This window comes from Phytophthora ramorum (genome assembly GCF_020800215.1).
Source record: "Phytophthora ramorum isolate Pr-102 chromosome Unknown Phyram_PR-102_s0023, whole genome shotgun sequence".
NCBI lineage: Eukaryota > Oomycota > Peronosporomycetes > Peronosporales > Peronosporaceae > Phytophthora > Phytophthora ramorum.
In genome coordinates this window covers 176834-200980 of record NW_027150669.1, presented here as the reverse complement: position 1 = coordinate 200980, position 24147 = coordinate 176834, and the positions used below count along the sequence as shown (strand labels likewise).

At 55.6% G+C, this 24147-nt stretch overlaps 8 protein-coding genes across 8 annotated transcripts; 4 read left to right on the top strand and 4 right to left on the bottom strand.

The window, feature by feature from the left end:
- Window positions 1-5057: 5057 nt before the first annotated feature.
- On the top strand, window positions 5058-7766 carry KRP23_14876 (Mitogen-activated protein kinase kinase kinase 2; the record flags this gene model as incomplete). Its single annotated transcript, XM_067885751.1, has 1 exon — window positions 5058-7766. The coding sequence occupies one exon, from the start codon at window positions 5058-5060 to the stop codon at window positions 7764-7766; it is 2709 nt and encodes a 902-aa protein (XP_067737032.1).
- A 269-nt stretch (window positions 7767-8035) lies between these two features.
- On the bottom strand, window positions 8036-8983 carry KRP23_14875 (Extracellular protease inhibitor 1; the record flags this gene model as incomplete). The annotated part of the gene is made up of 1 exon (XM_067885750.1): window positions 8036-8983. The coding sequence occupies one exon, from the start codon at window positions 8981-8983 to the stop codon at window positions 8036-8038; it is 948 nt and encodes a 315-aa protein (XP_067737031.1).
- Window positions 8984-11451: 2468 nt separating this feature from the next.
- KRP23_14874 (uncharacterized protein) lies at window positions 11452-13383 on the bottom strand (the record flags this gene model as incomplete). The annotated part of the gene is made up of 1 exon (XM_067885749.1): window positions 11452-13383. One exon carries the CDS (start codon window positions 13381-13383, stop codon window positions 11452-11454), a length of 1932 nt encoding a protein of 643 aa, XP_067737030.1.
- A 477-nt stretch (window positions 13384-13860) lies between these two features.
- KRP23_14873 (uncharacterized protein) lies at window positions 13861-16362 on the top strand (the record flags this gene model as incomplete). Its single annotated transcript, XM_067885748.1, has 1 exon — window positions 13861-16362. The coding sequence occupies one exon, from the start codon at window positions 13861-13863 to the stop codon at window positions 16360-16362; it is 2502 nt and encodes an 833-aa protein (XP_067737029.1).
- A 90-nt stretch (window positions 16363-16452) lies between these two features.
- On the bottom strand, window positions 16453-18228 carry KRP23_14872 (uncharacterized protein; the record flags this gene model as incomplete). The annotated part of the gene is made up of 1 exon (XM_067885746.1): window positions 16453-18228. The coding sequence occupies one exon, from the start codon at window positions 18226-18228 to the stop codon at window positions 16453-16455; it is 1776 nt and encodes a 591-aa protein (XP_067737028.1).
- A 217-nt stretch (window positions 18229-18445) lies between these two features.
- On the bottom strand, window positions 18446-19676 carry KRP23_14871 (uncharacterized protein; the record flags this gene model as incomplete). Its single annotated transcript, XM_067885745.1, has 6 exons — window positions 18446-18577; window positions 18637-18800; window positions 18867-19111; window positions 19175-19362; window positions 19418-19473; window positions 19541-19676. 6 exons carry the CDS (start codon window positions 19674-19676, stop codon window positions 18446-18448), a joined length of 921 nt encoding a protein of 306 aa, XP_067737027.1.
- A 97-nt stretch (window positions 19677-19773) lies between these two features.
- KRP23_14870 (uncharacterized protein) lies at window positions 19774-21093 on the top strand (the record flags this gene model as incomplete). Its single annotated transcript, XM_067885744.1, has 2 exons — window positions 19774-20301; window positions 20368-21093. 2 exons carry the CDS (start codon window positions 19774-19776, stop codon window positions 21091-21093), a joined length of 1254 nt encoding a protein of 417 aa, XP_067737026.1.
- Window positions 21094-21515: 422 nt separating this feature from the next.
- Window positions 21516-24049, top strand: KRP23_14869 (uncharacterized protein; the record flags this gene model as incomplete). Its single annotated transcript, XM_067885743.1, has 4 exons — window positions 21516-21776; window positions 21850-22672; window positions 22749-23821; window positions 23891-24049. The coding sequence occupies 4 exons, from the start codon at window positions 21516-21518 to the stop codon at window positions 24047-24049; spliced, it is 2316 nt and encodes a 771-aa protein (XP_067737025.1).
- Between the last annotated feature and the right edge of the window lie 98 nt (window positions 24050-24147).

Genomic DNA, 24147 nt, shown 5'->3' with positions numbered 1-24147 from the left:
GCTCACATTCACCCTTCCGCTTGTCTCGAACGGAGCAGGATGCACTGGATGTGTTCGTACGTGAGCTTCTGCACAAGGGCTGGCTAGAGGTGTCCGATTCTCCGTGGGTCTCCAACATTTTCGGGGTACCAAAGAAAGATGCAACAACGGGGGTGGCACCAAGCCGATCGCAGTGGATTAAGAGCGGAAACAGTGCTCTACCTATTCGTTGGGTGGTGGATTACCGCTACATCAACAGCCAAACCGAAGTACCCAAGACTCCGCTTCCAAGGATTGATGAATTGTTCGACCAAATGGTTGGATGTGCAGTCTTCTCAACGATCGATTTGGCACAGGGGTACCATCAAATGCAAATTGCCACCACCAGCCGAAAGTACACAGCTTTTCGGACAGACAAAGAGACTTATCATTGGTGTGTGGCTCCGATGGGCCTAAGCGGCATGCCCGGCGTTTGGTCCCGGCTTATGAGACTTCTGTTCGGCCGATTCGCTTTCGTGGTCGTCTATCTGGACGATCTGTGCATTTATTCGCGCTCGGAGGCGGAACACTGCGAACATCTTCGCGTGGTATTTGATGTGCTTCGCTCTGAACGTTTGTTTGCACGTCGCTGTAAGTGCGTCTTCGGAGCTGCGTCAGTTGACTTCCTGGGTCACACCGTATCCCAAGAAGGTCTGCGTGTTGACAAGCGCAAGACACATGCCATTGAGCAGTATCCAGCTCCCACTACTGTCAAGCAGCTACAAAGTTTCCTGGGGTTAGCCGGTTACTATCGTCGTTTTATCTACGGATTCGCCGAAATCGTGCTTCCGCTGAGTGAGCTGGTGAAAAAGGTGGCAACATGGAGGTGTGTGGGGGGGGGGGGAACAACAGCGCGCTTTTCTCCAATTGAAGCTACATCTGCAGCAAGCTCCAGTTCTTCAGCTCCCGGACTTCATGAAGCCATTTGTTGTCACCACAGATGCTTCTGGACGTTGCTGTGGCGGTGTGCTGTCGCAGCAGACAGAGGGTCATGATCTTCCGATAGCGTTTTTCTCAAAGAAGTTCTCGGAAGCAGAGCAAAACTGGCCCGTTCACGAGCAGGAACTTTTCGCCATTAAGCTGGCACTTTCCAAGTGGCGACACTACCTGCACGGTCGACCATTTGGTGTGTATACGGACAATTCGGCATGCACTTGGTTCATGGCGCACCCACAAGTCTCAGGGAAATTGGTTCGCTGGCTGGACTTTTTCGGTCAGTACACTTTCACGCTGCACCATGTCAAGGGGGAGGCCAATGTAGTGGCGGACGCCCTGTCACGACCTGCTATGACAAAGGCTGGAACTACATCTATGGCGCGCACTCAGAACTATCCTATGGTTCATGATTGTGACGGTAAATGCCGCGAGATGGAGTATCCTCTTCGTCGACATCAAATTCCCAGCACACAGCTTGGGTTGCTTCAAGACACGGACGCTCGTCTTCTTCTGGACGACGACTTTCGGGGAGAAGTGGTGTCGCAGTACCAGGGACCATGCCGCACGAAGTATACTCGATGCATGTCGGGGAGATGACAATCTCAGTGACGAATGTTCACCTTGACGCAGCCACCAAACGGGATTTTGCTCAAGGATACCGCCGTGATTCGTTGTACACAGGGCTGGGAAAGTCATCGCCATCGAAGCCTATACCGGCAGGTGAACTCAAGTGGGAACAAGGTCTGGTGTACCTCGAAAATGATGCAGCACTTCGTCGTCTTTGTGTGTCGGACTACAGTAATTTGCGCGTGATGTTGTTGGCAGAATTTCACGATGGCCCAGTATCCGCACACCCGGGCATTCGCCGCACCCAACTCAAACTTTGCCAATAGTATTTCTGGCCTACACTTCTAGCCGATGTCAAACACTACGTGCAGAGCTGTTCGGCATGTGCACGCTTCAAGTCGAGCAGTCTACGCAAAAACGGGGAGCTTATGCCGCTACCAGTACCGTCAGAGTGCTGGGAAATAGTCGGTATTGACTTCGTGACGGGACTCCCAGCGTCTTCCGATTACGACGCGATCATGGTCTGCATAGACCACTTGAGCAAGAGACCGAAGTATACTCCAACCTATACGACTGTGACGGGAGCCCAAGCAGCAGCAATCTTCTTTGAAGTTGTCGTCCGCAATCATGGCCTTCCTGCTGCGATCGTGAGCGATCGCGATCCAAAGTTCACAGGGTCGTTCTGGCAGGAGCTCATGCGCATAATGGGGGTCAAACTTCGAATGACAACAGCCTTCAGAGCACAAGCGGACGGACAAACCGAGCGCCAGAATCGAGTGCTTGAAGACGGACTCCGGTGCATGGTTTCGCTTCACGGTACAAACTGGTCAGACGTACTATCTACGGTGGAGTATGCTCACGCCGCGTTGGTGAGCGCATCAACGAAAATGTCTCCGTTTCAAATCGACACGGGGCGCGTGGCTCGTACTCCAGGGGTAACGACGGAAACAAGGAACGACTATGCTGCCAACTTCATTCAAGAGCGCCAGAAGATTATTGACAAGGCTCAGAAGAATCTACTTGAAAGCTTGGAGTGTAGGAACAGAGCGCAAGGTACTGACAGCACCGAAGGGCCCAACGAGGATCGGCCTATTTGACGGAGGCTCCCGGGGAAATCCAGGGCCCAGGGGAAGTGGTAGCGTGGTCGTGGAGCTGACTGGGGATGCAGTCTCGAATGGACAGGTGACAGGAACACTGTTGTGGGCAGCAGCGACGGCGTTGGGAGGTCAAACGATGACTAATAACGTGGCAGAATTCGTCGGGCTACAAAGGCTTCTAGCAAAAGCGGTCGAAATGAAATGGAGCAACTTACATGTGGTTGGTGATAGTGCGCTTATCATCGGTTGGATGAGGAACACGCACAGACCAAAATCGAAGAAGATGAAGCATTGGTATCGAGTCACTAAACGGTTGGCGGCTATATGCGGGGTCGCAACTTGGAGTCACCACTACAGGCAGCACAACAAGACGGCGGATTGGATCGCCAATTACGCCATGGACAGACAACAGAGCATCACAGTGCGAGCCTCGACGGAATACAGAACACATGAGCTGTACGTTGGGGCGGATAGCAGACAAGGAAACGACATCGGCTTCTGGTGGGACCAGACAGGAAGAAGATGGTGCGATGAGGCACAAACAATAAACAGAGGGCTATAAGAAGGAGGAGAGGCGACGGAGTGTGAAGAGGCGATGCACGTGACAGGAAGGAATGGCCAGTCACGCATGGTTATTAGAGTTCTGCGAAAGCATGTAACACAATAATCCGTATAATACAAAAAAAAGAAAAAAGAATCTACTTGAAACGAAGGCTCGACAAAAGACTTATTATGACCAAGGTCGCAGTGGTGTGCAGTTTCAAGAAGGCGAGTGGGTTTATCTGAGCACACGCAATTTGCCTCTAGCTCACGCGGCGCGTGGAACACGCATCGATAAGGACAAGTTGGCTGCGCGCCATTCCAGATCATCAACATGCTGAACAAGAACGTAGCCAAGTTGAAATTGCCGAAATCGATGAGTCGCCTGCACAACAGCTTCAACGTAGACGTATTGCGCCACGTCGTGGAGTCTCCAGCAGAATTTCTGAGTCGACCGCTACCGAAGGTGTCTCCGGTGCACTTTTCACCGGATAATGACGACGGTGATCTTCAGGTGATTGAGCGGTTGGTAAAGCAGCGAACCCGTCGTCGCAAGCGGCAGTATTTGGTTCATTGGCAAGGCTTGCCGGACACTGAGGATACCTGGGAAAATGAAGCCCACATTCGCCACGTCGTGCACTGGAAGCATTTGCTGAAGGAACTACGAGCTCGCCGGTGCTAGCTCTTCGAGGGGAGGATGTAGGGATACCGAATCCCGAGATTTAAGTGGGTACCTTCGAGATGCATGTCAAGATTCACACACAAGTTCGCTGGCATCTCGACGGTGCCGAGATTCACGAGGGCGTGCTGCTGACCAGATTCATGAGAGCCTTGGACGATGGCCTCAACTCTCTTTCTTTTTGTATGACGCAGCCGATTCAAGATCGGCCTTGGGCGCCCAGGCGTCATGCTGCATGTTCGTTGTAGTGCGTGTTTTCCGCTTTGGCCCTACATCATTAAAAATGTCATTCTACTTTTTACCTGCTTTCCAACACTTCTCCCAACCACCACTCGACCCACTTCTCCTTTACGCCTCTCATCGACTACCCTCTGCTCTGCGGCTAAGTACTACCAGAATTGGCGACCAATTGCGCACACGGTCCCAATAGGACTGCTGGAACAGAATTTCTCGCCGTAAAACGGTGCGGCTCGGCTAACTTGTGTGCTCATTTTGCGATTTTTCAGTAACCAAGAACCCCTCCGCACTCTTTCAGCTTAGCCACGCCCTTCATGAAGTGTCATCCTCGACTGCTCGTACGCTGAGCTAACCACGATGGACGCATGTGTGGTTTGTGGCCTTGGTGTCATCACGTATGCAGCCACGAGCAGTACGACGCCGGGATCCTGTCCGAGCGCTTTTGCTGCGCTTCGTGCGTTACTTTTTTCAAGTGGAAGACTATGTTTGCAGGAGTGTTGAAGCTGCCTGCGAGCATGCGGATATCCTTCACTGGTTTCGCGAATCTGGCAGCGTCCGGCTCACGTCCATTGTGGCACTGTCCCGTGTCTGGTTGGCCAGAGCTCCTTTCAACGTATTTCAAGAGCGCGTCTTCGCGACTGGAGGCATTGCTATGAGCAACCTATGCAAGAACGGACAACGAGCACGCAGGGATGCAAGTATTATCGAAGTACAATTGAAAAGAGATGCGTCGTATGGAACTCGACGGGCAGGATCTGATCGTTTCTCTGGTCGACGATAGTACTGTCTCTATATGACTAGTGATATAGTATTCTAGATGCAGAACCCAATGTTACTGTTCTAATAGTAGCTTTGTATGTGCTACTAGGGATATACTATAGTAATTTGGAAGAAAGATCGTTCTACTGTCAAGTGATTGTCGCAACGATAGGGCTCTAAGAGCACTATCGCCGTTTCTTTATTGGATTCCTTTAGAAGCGCTGATGGGATGCTGGCAGCGATGGGTGGACCCTCGCGTGACTGCGGACGATCGGTGGCACTCGAGTCGCGTGGAGCTCGTGCGCTCGCCGGTTCTTCTTGGCGATCACTTGGTGGCCGAGCTGCGGGGACTGGCGAGGGCGTCCGCGGACGACATGGCGGTGGCTCGCTGCGGCCAATTCCTAAATAAAAAACTGCGCAGTTTTGAGTGCGAAACTCGCCTTTTAATCCGCCTCGCGGACTCTGCGCGAGTACTTTCGTTGCTGCTACGCACCGTGGACTCAGTGCTGGGCATGACCGACCAGTTGGAGACGGAGGTTCGCGCGAAATGGCTGCAGAACCTGCAGCAGGAGCGGGCGGAATGGGTCCAAGAGATCGTCAAAGTGCTGCAAAATGACGAAAAACTGAAATTCGAAATGGGCAACGAGCGACAACGGGTAGAAGTGCTGGCTCTGCTGAGGCATGAGATGGACCGGTATAGTCGAATTTTAACCCACCGCGAGCTGGGGGTTGTGGCCCAGGTGTTCGACGCGGTCGCGAGGCGCGGACATGTCGTGGTAGGAACGTTGCCGGGTTGGTTCGCGACGTCGGAGGTCGAGTGGTTCCGAGCGAAAACCACGGCCGTGGAAGGAGGGGAAGAAGCTTGTGAGCGACAGGCGGCACTGTGGGCCAAGCTGCACCACCCGAATGTGAGAAAGTTTTTCGGCGCCTGCCATGTTGGACAAGCATTTGTGATTCATGAAGCGTGCACTGAATTGCCGCTGCCGAAAGATAACGTTCCGAGAAGGAGGAGGAAGGCGAAAGGTGAACGAGTGTCTGCGAAAAAGTTGAGTAAAACTGAATACCGTGCGCTGGAAAAGGCGGCACTAACGTGGAAGCATGTGCTTGGCTGCGCTCTTGGCCTCCAGTACGTGCACGAGCGGGGGCTTGTACACAAAAGACTGTCGGCAGTACATCTTCTCTACTCGCAAGCGTCACAGAAGGGAATTTTGAGCGGTATGGGGTTGGTACGTCATCAAAAGACCATTAAGGAAGATACTGATGAGAGGCCGTCAATATCTGCGGACACCCTAGCATTTGGTCTCGCAATCCTTGAGATTATTGTGAGGGACCGTACAGACGATGTCGCTTCATCTCGATGGTTGCAATCGGATAGACTTCCTGACGTTCGACCTGACTTTGTGGCAAAAGCCGAATGGGATCTTGTGGTGAGTATGTGCGATTCTGATCCAGCCGCGAGAACTTGCATGGCGGACGTCGTGCACCAGATAAGTATGCTGGCGAACCATAATGCCCCTCCAGTTGCCAAGACACCGTCTAGCTCTCCGGACAGTGTTGAAGATGTGAAGGCGTATGAAATTCAGACGCTCGGAATGACACTCAAAGATACGCTGGATGAAATCGAGCAGCTTTGTGGTGAGGCAGATAGCGTCGGGGATGTGAATCACCCAGTATACGATCGCCTGCTGGATGTATATAACCAACTCCTAGCTAGTCCAGCGCCGGCATCAACAGCTTTTGTGGAAAGCTTCAGCCTCGTTGTGCTCCGCTTTTTCGACATGCTCGACCAGCGTGCCTTTGGCCCCCCAAGTCGTGCTGCTGACATGTGCGCGTCCCGCACGGTCGCTGGAAAGAATTACAGCTTCCACCACGACATCGACATGCTACTGCGCACGTCGAACCTGCCAAGCACGAACCGTGTTCACCACTGGCAGGCAAAGTGGAAAGCAAATCGGGAACGCCGGGGTGAGGCGCTGAAGTCGTGTCTGGAGAATCCAGTATCACTTTTGAGTCAGCTGTCGAATGATGTCGACCGATCTGAAGCGATCGCATTGCTGCAGTTTGAAGCAAGAACTCAGCTCGACATCGATGAAAGCGAAGATCTCCCACTGTGGTTTATTCCTCCGTATCAAGTGCAGCTTGGCAACCACATTGCGGACGGCTCGTTCGGAGCCGTGTACGAAGGAGAATGGCTTGATACGGACGTCGTGATAAAACAAGTTCTTTTGAAACAAACGGAGAGGGAGCACTGGGAGCAATTTCGTCGTGAAGCAGATCTGTGGTTCGCATTAAACCACCCAAACCTAGTCAAGTTGTACGGTGCGTGCCACCAGGGACGACCGTTCTTCGTGTGTGAACGAGCAAGTCATGGAACCCTTTCGTCGTACCTCAAGGGACAGAATCGGCGCAAAATCTGGTATGCCATTGGAGACGCTGCTCTCGGTCTGCAGCACCTCCACGACCATGACATTGTGCACGGTGATATCAAGGGAAACAACATTCTCGTGTGTGACAGTATCGACGGTTTGCCGACTGCAAAATTGGCGGACTTCGGCTTGAGCATCGTTACGAATCGACTCGCAGCAGCAGTCGACCATGATAACGGAGTTTTGGGTGCATTTCGATGGAAGGCGCCCGAGTGTTTGCTGGGAGATCAGCCCACGTTTGCATCCGACATTTATTCCTTTGGCATGTGCATTATCGAGGCTGTTACGGGTCAGTACCCGTGGGGTAATACCATGCCGGACTCGGTTGTGGTATGTAACGTAGCGGAAAAGCGATCGCTTCCTCCATGCCCCGGTAGCTTCAATGACGCCGAATGGCAGTTGGTTACTCGTATGTGTCGTTTTGAGCCTCATCGCCGGATCCCAATTGGAGCTGTGATTAACTGTGCATTCAACCTGGCAGCTTCGTGCTCAAATAATTTGATTTAATGGGCATGATGTCCGGCAATGCTCCTCTTCTGGAAGTATCACGTGTGATTAACTCACTTGCAGAAAACTGCTTCATCATTTCAAGAAAGACTACAGGTGGCAAGGTACGTGTTTGTATCCAGATGAAGACAAGGAACTCGAGAAGTTGAATCAAAGCAACCGACTTCTTGAAAACAAATCAATGTCCATGAACTGGGTTGAAAACGGCGCTGGAAATCTTACGCCTATCTGGAACTTGTGACGAGTAGCTCACATGTGGATTATACGACTTAGTTCATCACCTGGGTGGTCTGCTTGGAGCAGGCGTCGTCGGAGGCCTGGGTGATGTGCTTGTCCGGGTTCTGGCAGCTGGCAATACCCAGGAAGCACGAGTTGCTGTAGGTGACGCCGTCCGAGCCGCAGACGGGGGCATAGTCCTGAGGGCAAACCTGGGCACAGTTGGAGGCAGTGCTGCCGCTCTGGGACGCACCTTCCTTGCCTAGGAACTCCTTCCAGGCCTTGTTGAACTGGGCGTTTTGGCCGTAACCAGGCATGCCAGGGAGAACGGCAGGGCCCAAGCCCTCGTACATCGCAGGGTTCAGAGTGGGGGTGGGAGTGTCCGAGGTGTCCAGGGTGTTGGTGCTGCCGCTTTTCGTAGCGAGGTCGTCCATGGCCTTCTTGAGCTTCGGGTTGTCGCCAGCAGGCGTCTGAGGGCCAAGACCTCCGAGGTAAACAGGGTTCTCAGTCGGTAGCGTGCGGGGGTCGACGGTGTAGTAGTTGCCACTGGTAGATCCGGCCAGGGAGTCCATGGCCTTTTTCAGTTTGGGGTTGTCGCCAGCGGGCGTCTGCGGGCCAAGACCCTCAATCGTCTTAGGGTCGACATGAGAGAGCGTGTTCGGGTTGACAGTCAGCGTGTTAGTGTTGCCGGAAGTCTTCAACTGGCGGTGGTTCTCGATCGGAACCTGAGGGCCAAGACCCCCGAGGTAAGCAGGGTTCTCAGTCGGCAGCGTGCGGGGGTCGATGGTGTAGTAGCTGCCACTGGTAGATCCGGCCAGGGAGTCCATGGCCTTCTTCAGCTTGGGGTTGTCGCCAGCGGGCGTCTGCGGGCCAAGACCCACAATCGTCTTAGGGTCGACATGAGACAGCGTGTTCGGGTCGACCTTGAAGGTGTTGGTGGACTCAGCCGACACGCCAGCGACAGCGACGGCAGCGAGCACGATTCCAGCGGCGAACTTCATCGTTTGGGGGTGAAGTGAGTTGCTCTTTGCAAAATTGAGAATAGCGCTCTCGGCACCGTCACACGTGCTGCTAGCCAGCGAGGGAGAGATTGCACTGCAAGCCCATGGTCAATAAACACAAGGTATCCTATCCACGATTGTATCTTGGGGATTGTCACGAGCATGGACGCCAAGCGTTGACGCCGTCCCAGAATAATCAGGACCAAATCTCGTGGCGTTGTGAGTCACCTTCAAATGCTTGATGGCATTCGAACAGTAAAATAAGTCGCTGTTGGGTTGCTTAGCGGAGGTGCTGGGCAACGTATGACATGTAGTACACGGCACAGTAGCGTCAAAAGCCACTCGAATGAGTGTAAGTGAGCGCAGCAAACAGACGGCAAAGCTGGAACAGGCTTCGCATGCTGCGGCAAATCGCGTTGAGACGGGGCTCGTTACCTACGTGAAAGCGGCAGTGACAGCAGAATTCTCCTCGTGCAGTCGTCGCACCGGAGTTGGTGACAAATTCGGGAAGTCCCGTCAACATCGGGGATGACTATTACCGTATACATGCACATGTACCGGCCACTTATCGACCACGATTACGACTGGTGTCCTAGTCCTACTGGCGGGGTTGCTCTTACAATGGCGGGGTTTGGCTGCACGTATGATGGCAAGATCCGGTCAGTTTTGCAAAGACCAAGCCAGGGTTGCAAACAGACCAATCCAAGGACTCTAATACACCAACCAAATCGAGAACGCATGAACGCACCAACTCATGACCACGCCAGGTTGATGAAGGTTAGCTCATGGTGTTTATTGTATGCCGTGCAAGACGGTGGCACGTACTGCTACGTCTGCGCGCACATGATAGAGCAGGTCGCTCAGACCATCTGAGAGACTTTGAAGGTCAGTTGAGGGCTTCTCCCCAATTGAGCTGAGGGAAACCGTACGCATATGCGAGGATACGAGTGGCTCAGTATCTAGGTACATGTAGCGGTGACAAGCGGTAGTGCCTCGATGGTCTACGGCTACGAGTCTGCTCCACCAGCAGTCGTTGATGCAGTTGGCGGTCTTCACAGTCGCGCCACGACGGAGAACGAGCAATTTTGTCTCCCAGTAGATACAACCTGGTTGCATTGTAGACAGCATGTATTAATACTAGCGTGTACTGGTACAGTACTACATGTCATGTAGCTCTGATGTCGGGTAGAAGTTTATGAACATTTTGCGTTTACGTGGCAGAATTGTAAGATTTGCACAGCTCTACTGGGTACATGTACATGTACCAGGCAATTGAATAGCCTTTTGTAAAGCCACGAATTGGAGCAATTCCCGCAGCTATTCTGGAACGCCAAAGCATAGATTTAGCTGGTGCGCACAGATTTAGAAAAGTACATTCCTACCCGCAGCACTCTGTTCCGCATCTATTATAATATGAGTTACGAGGGCAACAACGAGAGCATTGTGCTGATTCTGATGCTTGCACTCGCCGCCGAAGGCCAGAGAGAGAGGCGTGATCGTCAGCGCGGCCAACATACCTCACGAGAGCCGACCTCCACCCCGAGCCACGATATGGAACGGCATGGGAGGCGATGTACGGCGCTGGAAATGGCAGACCGTTTATCACCACGACCGGATTTGATGTTAGCTGCTTCCACTATTTGCTTTCGCACTTTGAACTCAGGTAGGGTGCAAATAGGCAATGACATGCGTTGGCACCTTCATTTTCTCCTAACGCCGGAGGAGTGTGGGATGCTGTCGAGTGGCTGTCCTCTTCATTGCTCAAAGCTCTTTCTTCGCCAACGTCGTTCTCCATAGACACCTTTTCTTCGATCCGTCGCTGGATCTGACGGACCACCCTGGCATTTTCAGGGCACCTTGGATCCCCCGTTTGCTTCTTGACATTTAGCAACGCTTGGAATTTCTTCTTGAGCGACACCAGTTCGCACTCTGCGCGGTTGGTTTCGACCGCATACATGTAGTCTTCATAGCTGTGCCGCACTGACTCCCATTCATTCGCACCTGTCGGCAGAACATCACTGATGAACTCCAGGAGGACGTCCACACTCTGGGGGCTGTCATTCTCGACACCTGTGACCCTCCCGCGCCTTGTCATGATGCTTGCGGTTGGTGATAACAGCCCAAAGGCTTGAATAGGTTCTTCTACGCGCCTCCAAGTTGAGAATTCCCAGCTCCTGCTCGCTCCGCTGCTGTCGCCCGGCCTCTGTGTCCACCTCCGCGTCCGTGGTGGGCAGTCTGGAGTCTTGAGCTTGATGCGGGACAGACCTTGATGCGGAAAAAGAGTGTGGCTTGCTAGTTGAAGTCATCAAGATTAACAACTCAAAAAATGACAAATGATGTTTTATATTGTCTGGTAGATCAAGTACAAAACAAAAGACACTGCAGGCGTGCCATCGTAGTTACAAAAGGAGCCCGAGGATCATGATGAGTCCTCTCAGTCCTTACCAGCCAAAAAAGGCAAACTGCACCTAGTGCTTCGAGCTGGCAACGCAGCCGTACACACCCGTGTCCAGCAGCGAGCAGTAGGCGCCAGCAGGGCAGTCGCCGTTGCTCACCTGAGCCACACACACGTTGGTCGAGTCGATGCAACCATCGTGGTCCCAGCCCACAACGCCAATCGTCTGTTCGCTGCCGCTGCAACCAGCCCAGCTCCCAGCCTCCTCAGCACCGTCCTTGCAGCCGAAAACACCAGTGTCGAGCCACTCGCAGTGAGCGCCGCTCGGACAGGTACCGTCAGTGTTGGCAACACACACGTTGCCGGAAGCAACACAGCCATCCTGAGACCAACCCTCAACGCCAATCGACTCCTGTCCACTCGGGCAGGTCACACTCGACTTGTGGTGCGACTTGTGGTGGTGGTGGTGGTGGTGCTTCTTCACGCTACTTGAGTCCGAGCTAGTTGAGTCCGAACCAGTCGACTCCGAACCAACCGAGTCCGAGCCAACCGAGTTCGAGCTAGTCGAGTTCGAGGGAATCGCGTTCGAGCTTTCGTCCGAAGAAGCACCGTCCGCGCAGCCATAGACACCCGAGGCCAGCAGCGTGCACTGAGCACCCGTGGGGCAGTCGCCACTGCTCACATCAGCAGAGCAAACGTTGCCACTGGTCACACAGCCATCCTCAGACCAGCCTTCAACGCCAATCGCCTCCTGTCCACTCGGGCACGTCGCACTCGACTTCGCAAGCGTCTTGTGGTGGCGGTTGCGCTTCTGGGAGCTGGCAACGCAGCCGTACACACCCGTGTCCAGCTTCGAGCAGTAGGCGCCAGCAGGGCAGTCGCCGTTGCTCACCTGGGCCACACACACGTTGGTCGAGTCGATGCAACCATCGTGGTCCCAGCCCACAACGCCAATCGTCTGTTCGCTGCCGCTGCAACCAGCCCAGCTCCCAGCCTCCTCAGCACCGTCCTTGCAGCCGAAAACACCAGTGTCGAGCCACTCGCAGTGAGCGCCGCTCGGACAGGTACCGTCAGTGTTGGCAACACACACGTTGCCGGAAGCAACACAGCCATCCTGAGACCAACCCTCAACGCCAATCGACTCCTGTCCACTCGGGCAGGTCACACTCGACTTGTGGTGCGACTTGTGGTGGTGGTGGTGGTGGTGCTTCTTCACGCTACTTGAGTCCGAGCTAGTTGAGTCCGAACCAGTCGACTCCGAACCAACCGAGTCCGAGCCAACCGAGTTCGAGCTAGTCGAGTTCGAGGGAATCGCGTTCGAGCTTTCGTCCGAAGAAGCACCGTCCGCGCAGCCATAGACACCCGAGGCCAGCAGCGTGCACTGAGCACCCGTGGGGCAGTCGCCACTGCTCACATCAGCAGAGCAAACGTTGCCACTGGTCACACAGCCATCCTCAGACCAGCCTTCAACGCCAATCGCCTCCTGTCCACTCGGGCACGTCGCACTCGACTTCGCAAGCGTCTTGTGGTGGCGGTTGCGCTTCTGGGAGCTGGCAACGCAGCCGTACACACCCGTGTCCAGCTTCGAGCAGTAGGCGCCAGCAGGGCAGTCGCCGTTGCTCACCTGAGCCACACACACGTTGGCGGAGTCGATGCAACCATCGTGGTCCCAGCCCACAACGCCAATCGTCTGTTCGCTGCCGCTGCAACCAGCCCAGCTCCCAGCCTCCTCGCCGCCGTCCTTACAGCCGTAGACGCCTGTGTCTAGCAGCGCGCAGTGGGCACCCGTGGGGCACGCGCCGTTGCTCACCTGGTCCACGCAAACGCTGCCCGAGGCGACGCATCCGTCCTGCGCCCAGCCGGCAACGCCGATAGTCTGCTGGCCGCTGGGGCACGTCACCTTGGCGTGCACGCGCACGCGCAGGTGAGCGGCGATCTCGGCCTGCGTCTCGGCGATGGCCAGCGTCGCGACGGCGACGACCGCGGCGGTCTTGGCTCCTAGCATCTTGGATTCAGTCTTGGCTTGAGCGGCGATCAGCAAATCAAAGAGTGAGTGACGAAAGATCCGCCGGCGAAGTGTGTACCCATGCAGTCGTGCCGGTGATTGGCTGGAACTGCTGCCCGGTACTTTGACTTGCTCTTTGTATGGCTCATACCTGATTTTTTTGAACGGGTGCAAATCAGGCGCCGAACTTGCGCACGAACTTGGTTTGCCTTGCAGGGTGCTTACGCGACGCTCGAGGCAAGCACGAGTCGATGGCGGCATTGAAATGCTGTCTACTACAATCAACGCAATGTCTTTGAGCTGCGGGGCTGCAAATGGAGCTCTGCAGTCGCTTCTGCAAGTTGGGGTTGAAGTGGTCCACAACAACTCACGGTAATTGTACATAGCCGATCCAATATCTGCTTGGATTTTATGCATTTAGTGTACACCACATCACATTGCTTGGATATTATCCATGATGACACTCAACCAAATGCGATGAAGGTGCCGGGGCGATCGTGCACCGCCGCGCGGTTGAGCGTGACGGCGCAGGACGACGGACCCAGCGTGGTCGTGGCGCGCCAGTGGCTGCGCGACGTTGTCCTGCCGCACCGCATCCGCGACAAAAACGGCGCCTTCCGTCTCGTGGACATGGGCGAGGACATTAAGGGCGACTTGTTCCCGGTCTGCGGCACTTCACTCGCCGATCTCTCGGTGTTTGGCATTGGTCTGGGTCTGTACTTCCGCATGTTGCTGCAACTGAGCGCGCTGTTGTTCGTGCTGGCGGCTGTATCCACGCCCAGCATCGTCTACTTCCTGTCGCCCACGTATTCCGGATCTCTGAGCTCCAGAGACCTGGACTTTCGCCTCCTAGGCACCGCTGCCTGCACCCGAGAGGAGACGGCAATCGACACTAGTGCCAGTGGTAATAAGGTCCGCAATGTGACCATCAACGACTGTCCGTTGGTCATAACGCAGCTCCACGTGGACATGGTGGGGCTCGGCATCTTGGCCGTCTACTGTCTAGTGGTCGCGGTGATGCAGACGAGGGACAAGACACACTTGGACGCACTGGAACAGACTCCGTCCGATTATTCCGTGGTGGTGAAAGACCCCAATGCCAACGCGTGGAGCCCAGACGAGTGGGAGAGGTTCTTCGCGCAGTTCGGACAGGTCAAGTTCGTGACGGTGTGCGTGGACAATTATCGGTTGCTGTCGGCGCTGGCCAAGAAGCGCTACATGGAGGAGATGCTCAGGATGGAGTCGGCGGATGCCGAAGTCGTGCGGCTGGCGCTGGAGAATGCGGCGGACCCGACGAAAGCGGCGCCTGACCAATCGCTCATCCGACGACTGCGGCAGAAGGCCGGACTGGGTGGGTACGACTTGACGTACTGGAACGCAGAGCTCGATACGCTGCGGCGTCGGATCGCTGCCATGCTGAGGCAGGACAGCTACCGCGTGTGGTCGGTATTCGTCATGTTTGAGACGGAGGAGGCCCAACGTCGCTGCCTGCGTGAAACTCGGATCGGCTTGTGCTCCACACAATTCGACTGGACGCGCACAGATCTGTCGAACAGGCTCCGCTTTCGAGGTACCAATATCTTGCATGTGGAGCAAGCGGTTGAACCGTCTTCCGTGCATTGGAAAAGCGCAGGGGTGCGCTGGCGTCGGCGGGTGTTGCAGCAAGCGCTTACGATGGGTATCGTGTCTGGAATGATGGTCGGTGTGTACTACCTCGCGTGGTGGTTGAAAATGGACTATATCGGTGACCAGACAGAGCCCGACAGCCAGCGCCGCGGAAGGCTATTCATTCTGGCGTACACGCTGGCAGTGACCGACATTTTGGGTAGTCGCCTGATGAGCTACGTCGACCGCCTCGAGCAACACCAGACAAAAGAGCGCGAGCAGTTGTCTACGCTGAATAAGCTGCTTCTCTTCCGTGGATTCAATGGTGCGGTGGTATTGTATCTCCTAATGGACTTCACGGATGTTCTATCGCAGGAGAACCTACTGCAGATTCAAGCCCTGCTCATCGCAAACCTTGTGACGGCACCTGTGATCCAGCTGCTTAGCCCGTTCGAGAAGTTCTATCGGTGGTTTTACGGGCCAAAGGCAAAGACACAGCGCAAGCTCAACTCATACTACTCCGGTGCCTATTGGAAGCTGGCAGAGCGGTACACCCAGATCACGAAATCTGTGGGCATCGCTCTCTTTTTCAAGTCACTGCTCCCAACTGGACTGATTATCACGGGGCTGTCGCTGCTCGTCAATTACTGGGTCGACAAGTTTTGCTTGTTGCGTAAGTGGAAAACCCCTCCGAGGTACGACGGCTTGGTAGCTCGTGCTTCTCGCTACCACTTGCTGCTCGTAGCGTTGGTGTCGCTCATCATGATGGGGCATTGGTACAATGGTTGGCCCTTTGACCATGCCACTCAACGCGACGTGCAAGCTGCCAAGAAGCAGACGGAGTCGGGGTATACGTCTCTTGCCAAAACACTGCACATCGTTCTCCCATTCCTGCGTGACGAGTACCCGACCGAAGACCAGCGGAACCTCATGGATATTTTGTACTGGATCATACTCGTTATCACGTGCATGGTGGTGGCTTTCGTGTTCCTCAAGTCGCTTTATCGCAGCTACATACGTTACATCGTTGGGAACCTACCAAGCGGGTTCTTTGGCGGCCGAGCCAAGCAAAGCGACATCCCAGCCTCGGACGTGTCCACCTTGAATGGCTACATTCCCTCATTCGAATCTTGGTACTCGGATTTCCCTTATCTCTCGGTGCCTCTCGGAAGTTTCGAACCGCGTTATGTGGCCTGGAGTGGAAATCACGAAGCCTATTGCTTGGTGAACGACGTCCTCGACGACCCCCAATTAGCTGAAAGCCTTGGTGACAAGCCCCTCCATCAGCTCTTCGGCGCGTGCAAGCAGTATGACATGCCTGGCGCCAAAAAGCGTATCCCTGTGACTTCCTTGGACTCAATAAGTTTGGTGTGACTCGTGGGAGACATGCGCTGGGGAGACAAACTATCTGTGAATGTATATTAGATTATCGCGAATATCAATCCCCTATCCGAATTGGCGAAGCTAGCACTCCACGTCTTGTTGGAAGCTTCCTGCCTCGTTCGAGCCCACACCTCCCGTGGCCACGCCCACTGCATTTTCATCAATGGAAACACAAGTGGACGCCGCTCCAGACTCTGCAGACTCGATGGCAATTTCCAGCCGTTCAGTGTCGACCGGTACGACCATTGCAGCTCCGCCTGCAAGTCGATCTGCCGCCTGGGCGAAGGAATCCTGTTGTCTGTACTCACCAATGCGCTCCGTGCAGCGCACCAGCCAACCGAAGAGCTGCTGGGCGACGTCGGGCTCAAGCTTGTACATCAACGCGTAGTTGAAATGGGAGAGCGCCGTAACGAACAACTTGCTGGCCGAACTCAAGGACGGGTGCGAGTTGTACACATGCAAGTCGTCCACAGTCACGCTATTGTTGCCAACGGCCACTTCGCTCGGGAATGGCGTGGGCGCGGCATCCGAGCAGTCCAGGTACGAGAGCGTGACGTCGCTAAGCGCGCTGTTGGCCACGCTCAGTCCGGAATCCGTCCTGTTCTCGGCATTGAGCACCTCGTTCACAAACATGGACTGCATCTTGACTTCGTGACCAAGCAGAGCGCACTCCCACTCGTGGTCAGCCTTGCGCGCGACGTCCCAGAAGGACATTCCGTGCGGGTCAACACCTTCACTGCTCATGAACACGAGATTGGCAGGGGAAGAGTACAGGCCAACGGGTGTCTCGCGGTCGTTTCCCGCAATATGGGGCATAACAGCATCAAACAGGCCGCGTTTGACGGGATTCAACGCCACTTGCTGCCGCATATCGCCCATTACGTCCATGCGGAGTTGAAGTGGCTCAGTGCTTTCGCGAAGGTTGCCACCGTGCTTGGTGAGCCCGAAGGCCATAGTGGTCGCAGCGATGATTGCGCCTTGGAGGCTGACACTTTCCTCCTGGCAGCGCGCCATGGCACTTCGCATGCTAGCCTCCGACCCTTGCGCGAACAAGGCAAAACTTTGGTTGGGCGGGTTGGGCGGCGAGCCCGCAAAATCGAGCTGTGAGTCCGCTTGGATTGGCAGCAGAGGCACGAACGCGTTCGTGTCGAAGTTCATCAGCGGCTGCATGACGTACTTGGAAACAGCCTCGTGGACAATGTTCATCCACGAGTTCACGTAGTGCGTCCCTTCATACAAGGACTCCCGCAGCGGAAGTTCTCGTGGTAGCTCCACCGGCGTACAAGTGGCCATCTTGGCCGCAGCCTCGAGAATCTCACGGAGAATCACTGCTCCGGATGTGGGGTCCGACATGTAGTGGTCCGCAAACAGGACGAGGCGCGCAAACGTCTTGGTGGAGTTATCGACACGGACGTGCAAGTAGAACGGGAAGTCCTTTTCGCGGTCCAGCGGCTTCTCACACTCGGCCTGCACAAACTCCATCCAGCGCAGATGCGGGACTGCAGACGGCGTCGAAGGGGAGGAGGAGGAGTTGTCAATTGCAGCATCGACGCGCTCTTGTTCTGCTCGCTCCTCCTCGTCAGGAGTGCACTTGTGCACGGTAAGGAGGCTCTTGAGCTCGGTCTCATCGGCGATGGGAGCACAAATCATGACTTTCTGAGGGGAGCTCCCTGGGAGCACCACTGCCCGCATCTTCGGGTGCCGGTTGAAGGTTTGCAGTACCGCCTGAGGCAAGTGCTGCAGGAGTCCAGGAATGTCACCCCGCAGAGTCGCGACGTGCGCAAGCTTGGCGCTCGCACCAGGGTCCATTGCGAAGAACCGTTCATACCCGTAGAGCGGGAAGGTTGAATGCGTCATTGTCCACAAACTGAGGGCAGCACCCACAAGTCGGGGAAAAGAGAAATGGACAGGGGTGACGCCTGGAACCTCCAGAGCTCGGAGCTATTGGCGGCTACAAGGTCTTATCAACCGCGCTCTGTATTTTTAGTGGACCGAATGAATAGCAATCCTCAACACCTGAGGTGCCGCAGCTCAAAACAACCTAACGGTTTTAGCGTTGGAGGAAGGTGCGATGTTACTGGGAGACTGTTCTCCGCTCGGAGGCCACTGCCGTTGGAGCAGGTGGTGGCTGGATAGAGCTCGCCAGCCCAGGCTTCTGTCGTCGTGACAAGTGTCGCTGCTCGGCTTCCAGGCGCCTTCGCTGGAACTAGATATGAACGGAGAGTGTCAGCCTGACATCGTGAATGGCCCAAGCAAGAGCTGTACCTTGAGTGCCTTGAGCTCCTCTTCGGTAAGAATGATTTGGAACTCGAAGCATGTTAGGGTCCTGGCTGCAGCGGAAGACGCTTTGCTGACTGACGAACGTGAGTAGTGGCCGGGCTCAGAGCAAGGATGAAGCTCCGTGGCAGCCTCATCCACCTCGTCAAGGTCTGCCGACATTTGCTAGATGTGTTAGTAGTGTTTATTAATGTTGAAAGCAAATGGCTAGTACTCACATTCTTCTGCCAGCTTCGGCTTTCGCCCAGAGCTCGCCTTCGATGCGGCCACACTCGGCTGTGCAACGGTGCTGCCGCGCAGGAACCGACGCTTTTCCCATCGATACAGAGGCTTAGCTGCAGTTTTCCGCATGCTGTTAGCGCCCGGGTGCTTCTTTGCATTCACGCCCACCTTGGCGGCAGCTCTCGCTAGTGCCGAGCCCATGAACGGAGTTACACGAATGGGCACTGGCCTCGTACGTGGTCTAAGCCCAAGCATTCACCTTTAGCACCCAACTCACGCGTCAAGCACTACAAGACGCTGGTACCTTTCAACTCCCATGTTGACCAACTCTGCTGTCAATCGACTGGACGGCGATCGAAGGTGCTGTGCAGCCTCTCGCAGTCGATCGACCTGCCTATCGACGATCTCCTGCAGAGGGCCAGGCCTCAGGCCTCGACAGAAGGCGTCCACCGCATCCGCTCGCTGCTTCAGCTCTTCACTCGCATCCAGCGCCTGTCATCACGAACGTCAGATCCGCAGCTCGAGATAATTGCGAGTCTTCACCTACTTCACCGCCTCCTGTCGTGAACGGTGCCGCCACCAACGTCTGCATCAACGTGTCCACTACTAATGGTTCAGCCCTCCAATCAGCAGCAGAGATGACCTCCACTTCAACTTGACAGTCCCGAACCTTCTCGCACCAGCGCCGGGATCCGCTCCACCTTCAGCTCCGTCGGCATCGGCCGCCCAACAAGCTCTTCAACTGCCACATCCACAGCACCTCCACTGCGACGAAACCTCGCTTTCCTCGCCGTATGGACCTTCATCGTCTGCGTCGCTTCAAGATCACTTGTGTAAAGTTCACGTACACATTACGTACCACTTGTGTCCACAATTCTTTGTCATTTGTGAATCTGAGCTAAAATGGCGGATGAACTGACCATCAAAGTCGTGAGCGGCTCGTCCGAGAGCTTGCACCTGCGCGTGGACCTGGCGGCGGCCTCGGTGCTGGCGCTCAAGCAGCAGATTGAGCAGCAGGACGCGCGGCGCTTCCCCGTGGCGGCGCAGCGCCTCATCTTCCAGGGGCAGATCCTGCAGGACGCCAAGTTACTGAGCGACTACCACGTGGCTACAGGCTGCGCGCTGCACTTGACGCTCACGCCGGGCGCCGTGGCAGCGGCCAATGCGACGGCGGACAGAGAAGCTGGGCCCGCGCCCCCCGCACAGCTACGCGCGTTCCTGCAGCAGATGAGGAACAACGAGCCGCATGAGCAGTTCACGACGGCGGTGACGACGTTGCAGAAGATCTGCGCCAACATTGTGGGCCACCCGACGGAGGACAAGTACCGCAGACTGCGGGCGGATAACGCGGCACTGAAGAGCAGGCTGTTCGACAGGACGAGGGGGCAAGACAGCGTCAAGCTGCTGGGATTCCAGGAAGGCGTGCAAGCGGTAAGGATGGGGGTCCTTTTGAAGAGGTTGTGGGGGGATGCTGATGGATTGCGTGGTGTTTTTTAGGGTCATTTGGTGCTGGTGCCGACGCCCGAGAAGTGGGAGAACTTGGTGGCGTGTAAGACTGTGGTGGACTCGGTGGCGGCGACGGTGGGCAGTGCAGCACCCGCAGCTGCGGCTGCAGCTTCGCCTTTTGGTGCTGCACCGCCGATGGGCGGCTTTGGCGGACTGGGAGGAGACTTCGCATCGCAGGCGCAGACTTTGCTGCAGAACCCGGCGATGCTGCAGTCCATGGCGAACAACCCCATGGTGCAGCAAATGGCCCAGCAGAACCCAATGCTGGCGCAGGCTCTACAGAATCCGGCGTTGCTGTCGCAGTCCATTCAGGCGATGCAGCAGAACCCGGCGATGATGCAGCAGGTCAATCAGATGATGAGCGACCCGAACGCCATGGCGCGTATGCAGCAGATGATGGCAGGAGGCGGCATGGGCGGCCTCGGAGGTCTCGGAGGTCTCGGCGGCCTCGGAGGTTCTCCGTTCGGCGCTGCACCTCCCTCCGCTGCCGCCGCCAACCCGTTCGCGGCCACTTCTACCAGCGCAAACCCGTTCGCGAGCGCACCATCAGCCGCAGCTCCGACTCCTGCCGCCGCACCCACTCCTGCTCCAGTTGCAGTCCCATCGTCCACTGCGTCCAGTTCCGCCGCTGCAGCATCTTCGACTGACAACGCCGACGACGCGTACGAGGAAGACGAGATCGCCCAGGCCATTGCGCGATCGTTGCAGGACCAGTAAAACATTGGCGCAGCAGCCACAGAGGTGCTTTGTGATACTCGTAGCGATGTTGCAGCCATCTCAGAATACTTGGCTCGTCCTTTCTCAAAAGTGTCTTCTACCAGTGGTCGGAAAATATCTCCTCTTTGATAGGTCGAAAATCCGTCTTTTCGTCCAATCCTGAGGCTCCACCGGCATAGTCGTCGTTGGTGGCAGTCGCGGATCGGGCATTTCGCATTGGGTTGGAGCGAGGCTACGCGCGCTCTTCACGGCTCTCTCTCGGTGTCTACAGGCGCCCCACAGGCCTCCTTTCTTGCGCAGTTGCTGCCGCCGCTCTTCTCCGTGATTTTCCCGCTCCGAGACCGTGATTTTCCTGCTCCGAGACGTGCGCTAGACGCTGCAAAGGCCCCAACACGCGACCCTCGACAGCCGTAGCGGGTGCAATGGCGGGCGAGCAGCAGCAGACGCCAACGGACAGCGCTATCGGAAAGAGTGGCGTCTCTTCTGTGTCCCCCTCTAGCGGCGGCGTGCAGGCGTTTGCGCCGCTGGCGTTCGATGAGAGTTTGGTCGCGGCTCTGGGCGGCGCTTCGGCGGCCTCTAGCGGTGATGCCTCGAGCTCCACGACGCCCGGCAGCAAGTCAGCAGCAGATTTCTTTCTGGACCAGATCGCAGCCGTCGTTTCGGACGAGAAGAAGCTGTCGGATGTGCGTCAAAGCACGAAAAACTCGCTTTTTGAGCATTTTTTTCACCAAAAACTAATTGTTGCTGCTGCTGTAGAATATTATGGACTTGATCCCACCAGTGGAGGCACCTGTGAGTCAAGCGACGACACAAGGACTGACGTCCGCTGCCATGGCTATGGGCATGCCGCTGCAGCCGCCCCCCGGACTGATGATGCGCGCGCTGTCCCCGCCGACGTCTCTGCTGCCGGACTTTGGAGACCCGTCGCCGTTATCGCTTCTGGGTGACACGACGGTGTCTGCAGCGGTGACGAGCTCGGGTGCTCTGGCGATGCCGGCGTCGATTGCCACGACGACGGTCACTACAGCGGTGAAACGCGAGCTTCCGGTTGTGAAACCTGCAGTTACAGGAGCAGCAACCATGAGGAGAAAAGCGGAGCTGGCGACGGCTGCAAGTGTCGCCCACAAAAAGCGGAAAACGGAGGACATCAAACCCGAACCGGTCGCGAAAGCAGCTCCAGGCGCGCCTGTTTCCGTGCACCAGCAGATTCAGCAGCAACAGGCTCGGCATCACCTTCACAATAGCAGTAACCCGTTGAGCGCGTCTGCTGTAGCGGCTGCCGCTGCTGCTGCAGCCCGCGAAAAAGTGATGAAGGAGCCGCAGTCGGGCGACTTGTACGAGTGTGTGATCACGAAGCGAAACGGCGGGCTGGGACTTACGCTGGCGTGCGTGGACGACCATGTTCAGATTACAGGACTTGCACCGGATACGCCTGCGGCCAACAGCGGAATCTGCGTGGGTGATACTCTAGTGGCTGTGTCAGGTTTGCCTGTGAGAGGACTTCAATTTTCTACAGTTATTGGTCGTCTCAAATCCACCTCCCGCAATTCTGTTGTGCTCAAGCTCCGTCGCAACCCCTGTACGTCCTACTCGATGTCTTTGCATGTTGAATGTTGTCTGACTCGTGGCGTGTGGTCCGTGTTTAATTTGTCTAGTTCGACAAAATGCTGGTAACTCAGCCTCATATCGCGGAATTAAGCGGCCAGGGCGTGGTGTCATTAAGGGGTCCGATAGCAGCAACAGCGCTAACGTGTTGTCCAGCAAGACCATGGCTCTGGAGACACGGTTAGGAGGCGGTCTGGGGAACGGTCTGAACGGCTCGGCAGGTGCTCTAGGAGCTTCGAACAGTTTGCACAACGGCAGCACCAGCACAGGTCTTGATGATTTGCATCGTTCACATCAGGGTGCCACTGGTTTCGCTACCCATGCTGCAGGTCTGAACCATGCGCATCACTTGCAAATGCAGCTGAAATCGGAGCCGATGAACTCGACATACTTCCCCACAGATGCCTCCATCCTCACCATGGGAGTAACAGCCCCCGGGTTAAGCAGTACTGGAGTGCCGCCCAGTTCTCTGGCGCCTACATCCTCATTACCGAGCGACTCACAGGCCGGAGTGAGAGTCAGTATTGAGGAAAAGGATCGCTACTACGCGGAATGCCGCGCTCTTCGGCATGAATTGGGTAGAGCAATGGTGGCACGACGGGTTCAAAAGCGGGATACGGAGACATACACTGCACAGATGCAGGCAGTTGTGAACAAGTTTCAAGAAGAAGTACATTCGTTGCTTCCATCTCCGCCCGTTCCAGCATCAACATCAACAGACACAACACCATCGTCAGTATCGACCACAAGTGTCGATGAGCTTGCGGCACTGCGCCAGAAGCTAGTGGAGGCGAACCAGGCCCTAGCTAAGAAACAGGCAGACATGCTGGCCCTCCAAGAGCGCGAAGCAAGGCACGCTCTGCCAGAGGCCCAGCGGGTAAAGTGGCAATTGGTGTCGTACATGCGGAAAAGTGTCCTCCAGATTGATTGCAAGGCGGCGTCAAAAGTGGCTTCAACACCGGTGGTGAAGAAAATCGGTGGGTCTTCTGGGTCAATCTTGTCCTTCGAGGAGCGGCTCGATGGTGTCCGTCCAAGTGCATTTGCGCTGCTGGTTGGCCAGAGCAGCGTAAAACCTGGATCGCCAACGGTTGAGCTTGAGCTTGACGCTAAGGCATGTACAGAGGTAAGAGCTCGTCGGGCTGCGTATTTGTGCGATGATGTATTAACGTGGCATTCGTTGTGTGCGATTCAGTTGCTGGGGTGGAATCTGCGCGAAGTAGTGGTCCAGGCAGGAGGAACTTTCCATGTGAGCGTGGCCGACACTGTTCACGTGAAGTATATGCAAACGGAGGAAGCGCTCGTCGTTTCATGGACGCTGAGTGTGAAAGACAGCAGTAGTAACAAAAAGTGATTGGCACCCTGATCTTGCGCAAATGCACATAGTATTGCAGAGGGCGCGCTATCCAGCACTAGAAGAAAGCCCACAGTTAGGAATCAAGTAGCAACTTT